At 53.4% G+C, this 12023-nt stretch overlaps 2 protein-coding genes across 2 annotated transcripts; one reads left to right on the top strand and one right to left on the bottom strand.

Moving 5' to 3' along the window:
- Positions 1–926: 926 nt before the first annotated feature.
- LOC122374380 lies at positions 927–12023 on the top strand. The gene is made up of 2 exons (XM_043353086.1): positions 927–3198; positions 7905–12023. The coding sequence occupies exons 1-2, from the start codon at positions 1477–1479 to the stop codon at positions 9417–9419; spliced, it is 3237 nt and encodes a 1078-aa protein (XP_043209021.1). The 5' UTR covers positions 927–1476; the 3' UTR covers positions 9420–12023.
- Positions 3225–7029, bottom strand: LOC122374381 (uncharacterized protein K02A2.6-like). Its single transcript, XM_043353087.1, has 2 exons — positions 6177–7029; positions 3225–3781 (listed from the first exon to the last, which is right to left on the bottom strand). The coding sequence occupies exons 1-2, from the start codon at positions 6775–6777 to the stop codon at positions 3765–3767; spliced, it is 618 nt and encodes a 205-aa protein (XP_043209022.1). The 5' UTR covers positions 6778–7029; the 3' UTR covers positions 3225–3764.

The following is a 12023-nucleotide window of genomic DNA, read 5'->3' as shown; positions in this document are numbered from 1 at the left end:
ACCAACAGTGAGCTGTTTCTACTTTGATATATTTAGCCTGACTCTGGAATAGCCACACTTGAGTGGAACGGGTCTAACTGGGACGTGAACTAAATAAATGTATAACTAAATGAAGCGGCGGTACATGCATGGGTAAATCACTGAGCAGTTTAAAATAAAAAAGGTATTCATGGTGTGCATATGATCTATGAGCTTTTTGTCAGCGTGCGAGGCCTTAGAGCTAGCCTCCATTGTTTTAACATCACGGACGGCACGTATGCCACCCATATGCTGCACATTTGTTTTTATTTGGCCCAATCACTCTGAAATTTCTCAAACTCCCTGACCGGTCAGTGAGTTTGCAAACTCCCTAGTGAATTTGTAAACTCCCTAGTGAGTTTGCAAACTCACTGATGGGTCAGGGAGTTTGCAAACTCACGGATTTCTCAAACTCCCTGTAACACACACACACACACACACACACACACACACACACACATATGTATATATATATATATATATATATATATATATATATATATATATATATATATATATATATATATATATATATATATATATATATATTCTAAGCCACACTTCGGAGTCGATCGATCAGGGTAGCGAATGAGAAAAGCGCGCTCTTCTGTCATGTTAGAGATTATCAACATTTAATGAACTTCGAAGAAGCAAAATTACTATACTCTTCAGATGATTACTTAAAACGTCGCATTGTAGAATCAGCGCTGATAAGCACCACAAAAAATATCAACTTGTCACAGGGACACTTCGCGTTTAATAATGTCATAGCGGGCATAGTTAAGGCCAAATGTTGCAAAAGAAGCTCCTGAGAATTTATTTCATGTGCGCTGTCAACAAAAAGAGCATAATCGTGTCGTGAATTTCGTGTAACGTGCTGTCATTGTGTGTTTTCATAATAGCTTTGAAAAGGGATCGTGTTACGAATTCACATATTTTTGTCAGTGCTTTAAACGTTATTTTAGTTCCAGGCGATAATTTCAGTTCTGTTCCTCTGAAAGTGCCCTAAACATTTTTAGTTTCTTCTGAACAAAATGTGTTATTTCACGTGGCTTTTCTCGCGGAGCATAATTTATACGTTTTGACCTTTTTTAAGGTCAGACGCAAAAATACTTTCATCTGTTTTGGCTGTTTTCAGGATGTTTTTTGTTAGTTATTAATTTGTTTTATTTACGCGTCAGTCTAACTTAAAATACATGTCAAGACGAATGATTGAGCGTCTAATATTGCGTCCGCAATATACATGAAAGTATTTTTTGATGCGTTAGTACGCCGTGTTAACGTATTCGAATAGTGTGAAGCATAATCGAGCTTGCAACGTGCATTGGTTAACGTAATCGAATCGTTACAATGCTAACATAAACTGAAACATGGTCGAACATGAAAGACGCATTCATAACGTAACGTAAGTGAAGTATCGTCACTGCGGTCCGATTGGATACGTTTTGTAGATTTGTTATGGCAACTCGAACGCCGGTTCCTACCCCGAGACGGAGCCACAGAACCAGACGGCCTCCGAAACGCTACGAAGATGGCATAGTGGATCTGCCTACGATGGAAAACATCCATCAGAGAATAACTGACGATGAAGATCGCGCAAGCGAAACAACTTCAGCGATCACCAGCGTGTCAGCAACCTCTCGTTGCTCTGTGCTCTCCGCTAGAGCTGCGGCACTCCGTGTGGAGCGCCTGCGTCAAGAACATGAGCTACAGAGGCGCAGTGAAGAAGCCGCGCGCGCTCTAGAGCTGCACAGAGCGTGCAGCGAGCTCGAGCTGGCTACCCTCGCGGAGAAGGAGCTGGGTCAGGCCCGTCAGGAACGTGCCACGCGAACTGACCTCGAGTCGCCTCAACCAGCTCATCTACCGGCTGCGCTTGTCCCGCCTCGTCCTGAGCGTGAACAAAACGATGCCGAGCTGGAGCAATGTCAAACTGAACAGCTCGCTTGTACGAATCAGCAATCACCTACAGCTGCTCCCGTGGTCACTGCTCCGACGCACGTGACGATCAGCCAGCCTCCAAAGATGGATATTCTCGCCTTCGACGGCCGTGCTGAGAGATATCCGTTTTTCAAGATGCAGGTGAACGAAGCCCGTGATAGCGGCAACTTCACAGACCTCCAGATCACGCAACATCTGCGCGAGAGACTCCGAGGAGAGGCATTTGAGGCCGTGCACGGGACGCTCCTCTCGGGAGGCTCTCTTAGTCGGATCCTACACGTGCTGGAGAGCCGCTTCGGTAATCCGTTCTTGATCACGCACGCTGTAACTGAAAAGGTGATGAATCGTCCGAAGGTGCGCAGCAACGATGTGAGAGATTTAAGTCAGTTCTGTGCCGACATATACAACACATTATCGATTTTAGAGGCGGTCGGCTACGAGTCTGAGCTGGACAATTACAGCACTCTGTCCACTCTCGTCGAAAAACTCCCTCAAGAGAGTCAGCTGGGATGGGGTGCCTTCGCTCGTGCCCAGATAGAAGCAGGACACCCACTCACCTGCCGGCTGCTGTACGAGTACATAAACTCTCACTTGAAAGACCGACAATTTGGAGCGCCAAAAACACAGCGACCTGAAAAGGCTTCTCGACAGAGGAGCTACGCCACATCTAAAGTGGATGATCCGCAGAAGAAGCGAGAGCAGCGCGCACGCAAAACGACTGACTGCAATCTCTCTTGCTTCTACTGCAGCAAACCGCACTGGATTGCGCGGTGCGACTCATTCCGTGGACTGAGTGTTGAAGAGAGGTGGCGGTGGACAAAGGCAAACGAGTGCTGTCTACGGTGTCTCAGCACGGAACACAAGACTACGGCTTGTCATCGGATGCAGTCCTGCGGAATCGAAGGATGTCAGGATGAGCATCACCGTCTTCTTCATCGACCGGCTGCCGGCAAAGCTCAGATGGTCGGAGTTTTGTCTGATGGACGCAAGTACGCGACCATGATGAAAACTGTCACAATCGACGTAACAGGACCCAGCAAAACGAGACGCTGTGTCGCATACCTCGACGAGGGCAGCTCCGTCACTCTGATGTCTCAGGCTCTGGCAGACGAGATAGGGTGCCAGGGACGACAGCAGTGCCTCAGAATGAAAACGATGTCAGGCATTTCAGATCAGGAAGCAATGCTAGTTGACGTCAAAGTCGGAAACGTGAAAACTGGCAAAATTCATCAGTTGAATGATGTCTGTTAAAACTCGGCGCTCCCGTTCTAGACTGATTGTATTGGCGGCCGCAGACACGACACAGGCAAGGCCAGGGGCGGCCTGCGGCGATATGGCACCGGCCCGGTGCACCTGGGCGGTCGCCCGGCCGGTGCGGGTGCACCAGCATGGTGCACCCCAACAGCACACACGGTCACTTTACTACATTCCTCCACCCCGGTTACAAACGCCATCCTTGATAGCAGGACCGTCACCGCAACAAACACAAACAAAACGATCCCCTTGCTCACGAACATCCGCGCGGTACAAATGTAGGAACTTAATTGTATCGCGCACATTAACATGTCAGTATCGATCGGGTGGTCGCAGGCTCGCACGGTTCCGGAGGTTATATCTAGGAGGGTCCGGCGGGTCGGGGACGGGAGCCGCCGCGCCAGCAGAATCGGCCGCCGGCCGCTCCACGGGCTCCGGGGCCGGAGGGGACCGGCGCCGCGGAGATGACGGCTCGGCCGCCGCCGGAACAGCAGGCACCGGGGCCACAGCCGGCACCGGGACGGGCGGCACGGGCACCGGAACACACGGCGGCATCACAGGCGCGGGGCGGCTGAAAGGGATTCCAGAGTTAGGAATTCCCGGCACCGGTTCAGCACCCAACCGCTCTCGGACCTGGTCGGCATGCCGCACAATAATGCGACCGTCACTTAACTCAATCGTGAACTTCACACCGCTACGGCTTAACACACGTCCAGGCACCCACCGATATGATTCCAGCCCACGTAGCCGATCAACAGCTGACACATACACCCTGTCCCCCTCTGACAGTTCACGATCGCGTGCTCGCCTATCACAGTACTCTTTTTGCGCACATTGCCTACCTTGCACAGTTTGCTCTATATCGGGAACCAGCGCGTCTAAATGAATGCGAGGCTGTCTTCCTAAGAACAGCTCTGCTGGTGAGCGCATTGTTGTGCTTTGGGGTGTTGTGCGGTAAGAAAACAAAAATCGGGCCACCTTCGTCTCGACAGACCCTACTTTTTGTTTCAAAATGCCCTTTTTAAAAGTTTGGACTGCCCGTTCCGCCAGACCGTTCGACTTTGGGGACAGACACGGTGTGGTGAGATGGCGAACACCATTTATCTTACAAAAATTCTCGAACCGTTGCGACACAAAACACTGGGCGTTGTCGGTGACCAAAACTTTTGGCATACCCCAGGTTGAAAATGACAGTCGTATTTTGTCAATGGTGACCTCAGAATCCGATAGCCTAGAAGGGTACACATCCATCCATTTTGAATGAGCGTCGATCAAGATCAAATACATCCGACCCTCTACCTCACAATAATCCAAATGGACGCGCTCCCATGGCCGTGAGGGCCACTGCCACGGATGTAGGGGCTCCGGGGGAGCTTTGCTCCTCAGCTGTTGACATCGATCACAGCTTCTGACCTTCTCGCTAATATCGTCGTCTAACTTTGGCCACCATACATACATGCGTGCTAGCATCTTAGTACGGCTCTCTCCCGGGTGTCCTTCATGCAACAGTTTTAACACGGCCGCTCTACCCTGCGGCGGGATGACCACACGTGACCCCCAGAGCACACAACCTTCCTGTATACTGAGCTCGCCAACACGGCACTTGTAAGGCTGAAAATCGGGACCTAGCTCCTGTTCTACTTCCCAGCCTCCGTCGCGCACACACCGGTACACGGCTGATAAGACCGGGTCTCGAGAGGTCCACAGTCGGATCTGCGCTACGGTCACAGGTGACGCATCCATAAACTCCAGCAAATGGACCACCTCGGCCGGCACGGGAACACGGGCTGGCGCCGCACCGGCCGGTGGCAGCCTGCTGAGAGCATCACAATGTCCCTGCTTAGTCCCGGGTCTATATTCGAGCCGGTAGTCGTATGCACCTAATAGCAGTGCCCACCGGACCATGCGAGGCGACGTCATCGTCGACAACGGCTTCTGCTCACCAATGAGCCCCAGGAGGGGCTTGTGGTCTGTTTGGATTGTAAACGTGCGTCCGGCCAGAAAATAATGAAATTTTTTAACTCCCGTCACAACAGCCAGGGCCTCTCGATCTGTCTGAGAGTACCGGGTCTCAGTATCGCTCAGTGAACGGGAATAGAAAGCGATAGGTCGCTCTCCGTCGCGAGTCACCTGGCTCAGCACGCAACCGAGGCCCGCCGGTCCGGCGTCACACGCCAGCACCACCGGCAAGGCAGGGTCAAAGTGAGCCAGCACCGGCGGCTCCACCAGCATCACCTTGACAGCCCTGAAAGCGTCATTTTCTGCCGTGCCCCACTGCCACTTTTGGCCACGTCGCAGCAGCCGGTAAAGCGGCGCCAGGGTACTAGCCAGGCCTCGGAGGAACTTGGCGTAGTAGTTAACTAGCCCGAGCCAATGACGCAACTCACTGACATTGCTGGGCGCACGAGCAGCCTGGATCGCTGCAGTTTTCTCATCTGTGACCTCCACCCCGTTACGGCTAATCTTTAGCCCCAGGTAGGTCATGCTGTCAACCCCAAATTTACACTTTTTCACATTTACGCGCAGACCGGCCTCTGCCAAGCGTCCCAACACGGTCCGGAGGGCGGAATTATGACTCTCCTCGTCGGAGCCAGCCACAACCAAATCGTCCAAGAACACACCCACTCCCGGGATACCACCCAGCAGAGTCTCTATCGTGCGTTGAAATAGTGACACGGCCGACGCGTAGCCAAAGCTCAGACGCCGTGGCCTCAGTAACCCCCTGGGGGTATTTACTGTCAGATACTCTCGAGATCTCTCGTCTAACACAAGCTGGTTGTACGCGCTCTTTAGGTCCAACTTTGAAAACACAGTACAACCACACAGCTTTGAAAACAACTCCTCGACCCGCGGTAGGGGATATTGTTCTACTTTCGCTGCGCGATTTACTGTGAGCCGATAGTCCCCACAAATTCGGATCCCCCCTTCCGCTTTGGGGACCACCACCAGCGGAGCAGCCCACTTACTGTGACGTACCGGCTCCCACAGTCCAAGTTGAACCTGCTTCTCCAGCTCCTTGTCGACAGCTTCCCGATAAGCCAGCGGGACCGTGCGCGGCTTAAAGAAGCGCGGCTGCACGTCCGGGTCGACATCGATGGTGACCTCACCGCCCCGGTAGCACCCCAGCTCGTCCCGGAACACCTCCGGGAACTCCTCCAGTATGGGCTGCACCGAACACGGCGGCGCCACGCGACACACTGAGGGCCAGTCAAGCCGGATGTGACTGAGCCAGTTACGGCCAAACAGGCATGGCCCGCTCCCCTTCACCACGATCAGTGGCAGGCGTGTCGTATTCCCGCCGTACTCCACGTTCACCATCGCCTGCCCCCGCACGGACAGCAACTCACCGCTGTAAGTCTTAAGCGACACACCGCACGGCTCCAGGGCTGGTCCTCCGTCGGGCCACAGGTGTCGAAACACCGCGTCGGAGCACACGGAGAGCGCGGCTCCCGTGTCCAGCTCCATATCCACCGCGCGGCCGTCTAGGCCCACTCTCACCATCAGCGGCGGCCGCCGCTCGCACACACCTGGCCGCACACTGAACAAGGCATATGCCTCATCGCACATCTCACTACTCTCGGGGGCCGGCACCTCCCGGCGCGGCCGTGGTAGCACGTCACTCGAGTCCTCCTCCGTCGGTGCCGCCGCAGCTGACGTCTCCCCATCGGCTGACAACTGGCGCAGATGCTGCTGGCTCCATCTCCCGCAAGCAGCTCTGATGTGGCCCCGCCTTCCGCAGGCAAAGCAGAACTTCCCGCGAAACGGGCATGATGCAGCAGAGTGGCGCTTCAGGCAGCGGCTGCACTCCTCCCGCGCTGGAAACCCCGATGCTGATGCAGCAGGCGGCGGCCGTGGAGGCCGGGCACCGCCGCCGGGGCCACCAGCGCGCCCTTGCAGTCGGTGCACCGCGGGCTCAGAAGAGACGCCACCCGAGGCCTGACCGCTGAGCTCCGCAGCGCTGGCAGCCGCCGACTCATGTGCCTGAGCAAGTTCCAGTGCTTTGTTGAGCGTCAACTTGCTCTCGCTGAGAAGACGTGACTGCAACCGTTCGTGGTTAATACCACACACCAGTCGGTCGCGCAGCATTTCCTCCAAAACGTTCGCTGCAAACTCGCATGGCTTGGCCAGCTTGCGTAGCCGGGCCAAATATGTGCTCACACTCTCCTGATCGGACCGCTGACACGTGTGAAAACGATAACGGGCCACAATCACTGATGTTTGCGGCTCATAATGAGTTACCAGCGTTTTCACTAGATCTTCGTAAGTGCACTCACTCACATTTGCTGGTGCAATCAAGTCTTCAAGAAGACCGAAAGTTCTGGCCCCCACCACGCTCAGAAATACGGCACGCCTCTTGTCTTCCTGAGCTGCACCGGTGATACCGTTGGCTATAAAATATTGCTCTAGCCGTCTTGAATAGGCTCCGAAAGACTCCAAATTCGAGTCAAACTCGGGTGCCTTGCCCACACACGCCATGACCGCGCGTGGCTCGCACGTCCCTCGTCGCCAATGTTAAAACTCGGCGCTCCCGTTCTAGACTGATTGTATTGGCGGCCGCAGACACGACACAGGCAAGGCCAGGGGCGGCCTGCGGCGATATGGCACCGGCCCGGTGCACCTGGGCGGTCGCCCGGCCGGTGCGGGTGCACCAGCATGGTGCACCCCAACAGCACACACGGTCACTTTACTACAATGTCTTTGTCATCTCGACTCTGGAACTGGACAAAAATCCTGTGCCGATGAAAACCATGGAGAGAAAGTTTCATCTGGTGAAACAGCTGAACTTACCTGACATCGATGAAGAGCCCCAAATCTTGATCGGACTCGATAATGCTGAACTGATCTCGACGCGGGAGCTGTTGAGAACGACCAAGAATGGACCCATCCTGCAGAGAACTGAGCTGGGCTGGACCGTCACCGGTCGAGTCGTGACGGCCACTGATGTGTCACGCCAGTCAGTGCAGTTCATCCGTGAAGGAGTGAGCCGCGAACTAGATGATCTAGTGAAGTCTACATGGACGACAGAATCATTTGGCTGTAAGTTTCAGCGGAACGATGCGTACAGTCCAGAAGATCAGGCAGCCGAGCAGATCCTGGACAAAGAAGTGCACCATGACGGAATCCGTTGGACGGCACCACTGCTTCGAAAGAATGGTGCTGAAACGCTTCCTGAGAGCCGGAAAATGGCGGAGAAAAGAGCGATATCTTTCGAACGCAAGCTGGATCGCTCTGCAAAAAACGAAGTCGAAGGGCAGCCGACGTTTGCTAAGATGTGCTACGAGCGCATCGACAAAATGGAAAGCGATGGTCACATACGAAAACTGTCGACAGAAGAAGCAGCGCAAGAGCCACCGAACACGTGGTACCTACCGCTTCTTGCGGTGACCAACGCAAACAAGCCTAACAAGGTCAGACTTGTGCTGGACGCCGCAGCTAGAAGCCACGGCAAATGTCTAAATGACTTTCTCATGCGAGGACCGGACTACTTCAATTCGATTCCTGGCATTCTCCTTCGCTGGCGAGAAAAGCCAATCGGAATCACTTCGGACGTGGTCGCAATGTTCAGCCAAATTCAGGTGGAGCCGTCAGACCGAGCCAGTCTTCGTTTTCTCTGGCGCGGTCGACGTCGTGAAGGACCATTCGATACGTATGAATCGAATACGGTCATCTTCGGGTCCAAGTCGTCCCCCAGTACGGCTGGGTACTGCTTTCGAAAGACGGGTCAACTGTTTGGCAAAGATAACCATGATGTTGTAGCCGCCATCCTCCATGACACCTACGTCGATGACGTTATCACTGGCGCTGAGACCAGCGAGAAGGCGTCAGCCCTCATCCGGGACCTCACATCTACCCTCAGATGTGGAGGCTTCGAGCTCGGACCGTGGGCATCAAATTCATCAGAGGTTCTTGAAGCTCTCCAACCTGTGCTTCGTGCCTCCGGAGACGTCAGTCTCGGCGATAAAAGCATGGCACAACGGGCCTTGGGAATAATATGGACCCCAGAAACTGATGAAATCATCTACAAGGCCAAGCCGGCACCAGAAACAGTCACAAAACGGACAGTGCTCTCTCATGTCATGTCCGTCTTCGATCCTCTCGGTTTCCTGTCCGGGTGGCTACTCACTGTGCGGGTTCTGCTGCAACAGCTGTGGAAGCAGGAGCTTGGCTGGGACACTCCGATTCCCGACCAGTGGGAGAAACCGTATTAAGATTGGACGCGAGAGCTCGAACAAATCAACCAGATCCGAATCCCAAGACACATGTTTGATCATGAGGCCGGCATCGACAGCGTTGAAGTGCATGTTTTTTGCGACGCCAGCCAAAAGGGATTTTGTGCTGTACTCTACTATCGGTGGATACAGGAGAATCATTTCAGAGTCAGCTTCGTGGCCGCGAGGTCGCGTGTAGCTCCGGCAAAGACGCTCACGATCCCTCGGCTAGAGCTACAGGCCGCCGTTTTGGCAACAAGACTAGCAGAGACCGTGAAGCTGGAAACTCGACTAAAAGTGACAAAAACCACTCTCTGGTCAGATTCCAGAAACGTCCTGGCGTGGATTAAAGCAGACGACCGCCGATATCACGTGTTCGTCGCAAACAGAGTCACTGAAATTCGTGAGTCGACCAGCCCTGACCAGTGGCGCTATGTGCCGTCAGAGCTAAACGCTGCAGACGGCGGTTCACGAGGCCACGCCCTCGAAGATCTTCGAGGAAATGGTCCATGGATGTCTGGCCCCGATTTCCTCCGTACCCCGGAAGAGGAGTGGCTTTGGGACAGCACGACATCAGTCGCAGAGACGCTGCGGAACGACCCAGAAACGAAACTGGTGTGTGCGTCATCTGCCAAAACAAGCACAGACGTTCGACAGGCCATGCCAGACCCAGCGCGTTTTTCACGCTGGTCAGTCGCCGTCCGCACTGTTGCGGTGATCCTGCGCTGGAGAAACATCGTCTTGAAACGTAAGCGAGAAGAAGCCGCCGAGTTCAGCGAAGCTGAGACGATGTGGATGAAGCTGGTCCAGAGGGAGAAGTACGCCTCTGATTTACAGGACATGCAGAGAGGCGTGCCGTTAGCAAGCACGAGCGCCTTGAACGGCTTCTCTCCGGTGCTGAAGGACGGACTGATCTGCTTCGACACTCGAACGAAGCGCTGCCCTCACATCGATAACACAGCTCGGTATCCACCGATCCTGCCTCGTGACCACCCGTATACACAACTTCTGATACAGCATCTGCATGAAAAAATGGGTCACAGAGCACATGACGCGGTGTTGGTGGAGCTCCGACAGAGGTGCTGGGTGCCTCAAGCCGCTCGAGAAATTCGAAAAGTGGCCGCAAGGTGCCAGACTTGTCAGAACCGCAAAGTTCAGCCATGCCAACCCAAGATGGCTCCGCTGCCGACGCCGAGGGTCTCAATGCTAGGAGGTGCCTTTTTGGCAACTGGTATGGACTATTTTGGTCCTCTACACGCTGTCCAAGGACGGACCACTATGAAGCTGTGGGGAGTTATATTTCGATGCTTCGCTACAAGGGCCGTTCATCTCGAACTCGCGGATCGGCTCGACACAGACAGCGCCCTCCTGGTTATATCTCGTTTCCAGGCCAGACGCGGCAACGTAAAGGAGATGTGGTCAGACAATGGCACAAACTTTAAGGGAGCAAGCAAAGAACTGGACGCAGCTCTCCGGAGTATTGACCAGAAAACGATGAAGGAGAAGTTGGGCATTGAAGGCATCAAGTGGCACTTCAATCCACCTGGTGATCCAGAGGCCGGAGGAGTGTGGGAAAGGCACATCCGGACAGTGAAGCAGACCCTGAGTGCTTTGCTGAATCAGCAGAAGCCGAGGTATGAAGTCCTCGCGATACTTCTCTGCGAGGTAGAGAAGGTGATGAATTCAACACCACTATTCCATGTTCCAGTGGATCCATATGACGAAGATGTTTTGACCCCTTATCACTTCCTTATCGGAAGAGCCACCCCGTCGTACCCGGTGGGAATCAATGGCGACGTGAAGTGTCTAAGAAAGCGGTGGCAGCAGGCTCAGCGGCTGGCTGATCACTTCTGGAAAAGATGGGTACGCGAGTACCTTCCGACACTGGCAAAACGTACCAAGTGGAGAAGGGAGGTTAGCAGCGTCAAGGTGGGGGATGTCGTCATCATCGTCGATCATCAGCATCCCAGAGGACTCTGGCCACGAGGAATCGTGGAGAGGGTCTACGTGGGTGGAGACGGCATCGTGCGCTCCGCCATCATCAAAACCGCTCACGGAAGGCTGCACCGGTCCGTGAGGAAGCTGGCTGTCCTGAACGTCTTGAAGAGGCCTGTACCAGACTGATGGTGGTGCAAAGATGATGCTGAGGGCAAAGCTAGCGAAAGCTGAGAATGTGAGACTGACAGGGCCATCAATCGACGTGGCACTTCTAACGCCTCGAGATGCTGTCGAGGCTGTAAATATATCGTGCGACGTGTGATATGTGAATCGTTGTGATGTTCTAGACGCGTTGGTCTAGAGAGGCCGGGATGTTACGAATTCACATATTTTTGTCAGTGCTTTAAACGTTATTTTAGTTCCAGGCGATAATTTCAGTTCTGTTCCTCTGAAAGTGCCCTAAACATTTTTAGTTTCTTCTGAACAAAATGTGTTATTTCACGTGGCTTTTCTCGCGGAGCATAATTTATACGTTTTGACCTTTTTTAAGGTCAGACGCAAAAATACTTTCATCTGTTTTGGCTGTTTTCAGGATGTTTTTTGTTAGTTATTAATTTGTTTTATTTACGCGTCAGTCTAACTTAAAATACATGTCAAGACGAATGA

Source organism: Amphibalanus amphitrite, unplaced genomic scaffold (assembly GCF_019059575.1).
Source record: "Amphibalanus amphitrite isolate SeventyFive unplaced genomic scaffold, NRLGWU_Aamphi_draft 001650F_arrow, whole genome shotgun sequence".
In the NCBI taxonomy this organism is placed as follows: domain Eukaryota; kingdom Metazoa; phylum Arthropoda; class Thecostraca; order Balanomorpha; family Balanidae; genus Amphibalanus; species Amphibalanus amphitrite.
Note: the sequence above shows the minus strand (reverse complement) of the source record. Positions and strands in the feature narration are given on the sequence as shown.

What these genes read in the sequence shown, in the direction of transcription:
- LOC122374380 (XM_043353086.1), top strand. Translation starts at nt 1,477, where the DNA reads ATGGCAACTCGAACGCCGGTTCCTACCCCGAGACGGAGCCACAGAACC. An exon ending in AAATTCATCAGTTGAATGAT is followed by an intron (nt 3,199 to 7,904) that starts GTCTGTTAAAAC and finishes CTTTACTACAAT; the next exon opens with GTCTTTGTCATCTCGACTCT.
- LOC122374381 (XM_043353087.1), bottom strand. Translation starts at nt 6,777, where the DNA reads ATGTGCGATGAGGCATATGCCTTGTTCAGTGTGCGGCCAGGTGTGTGC.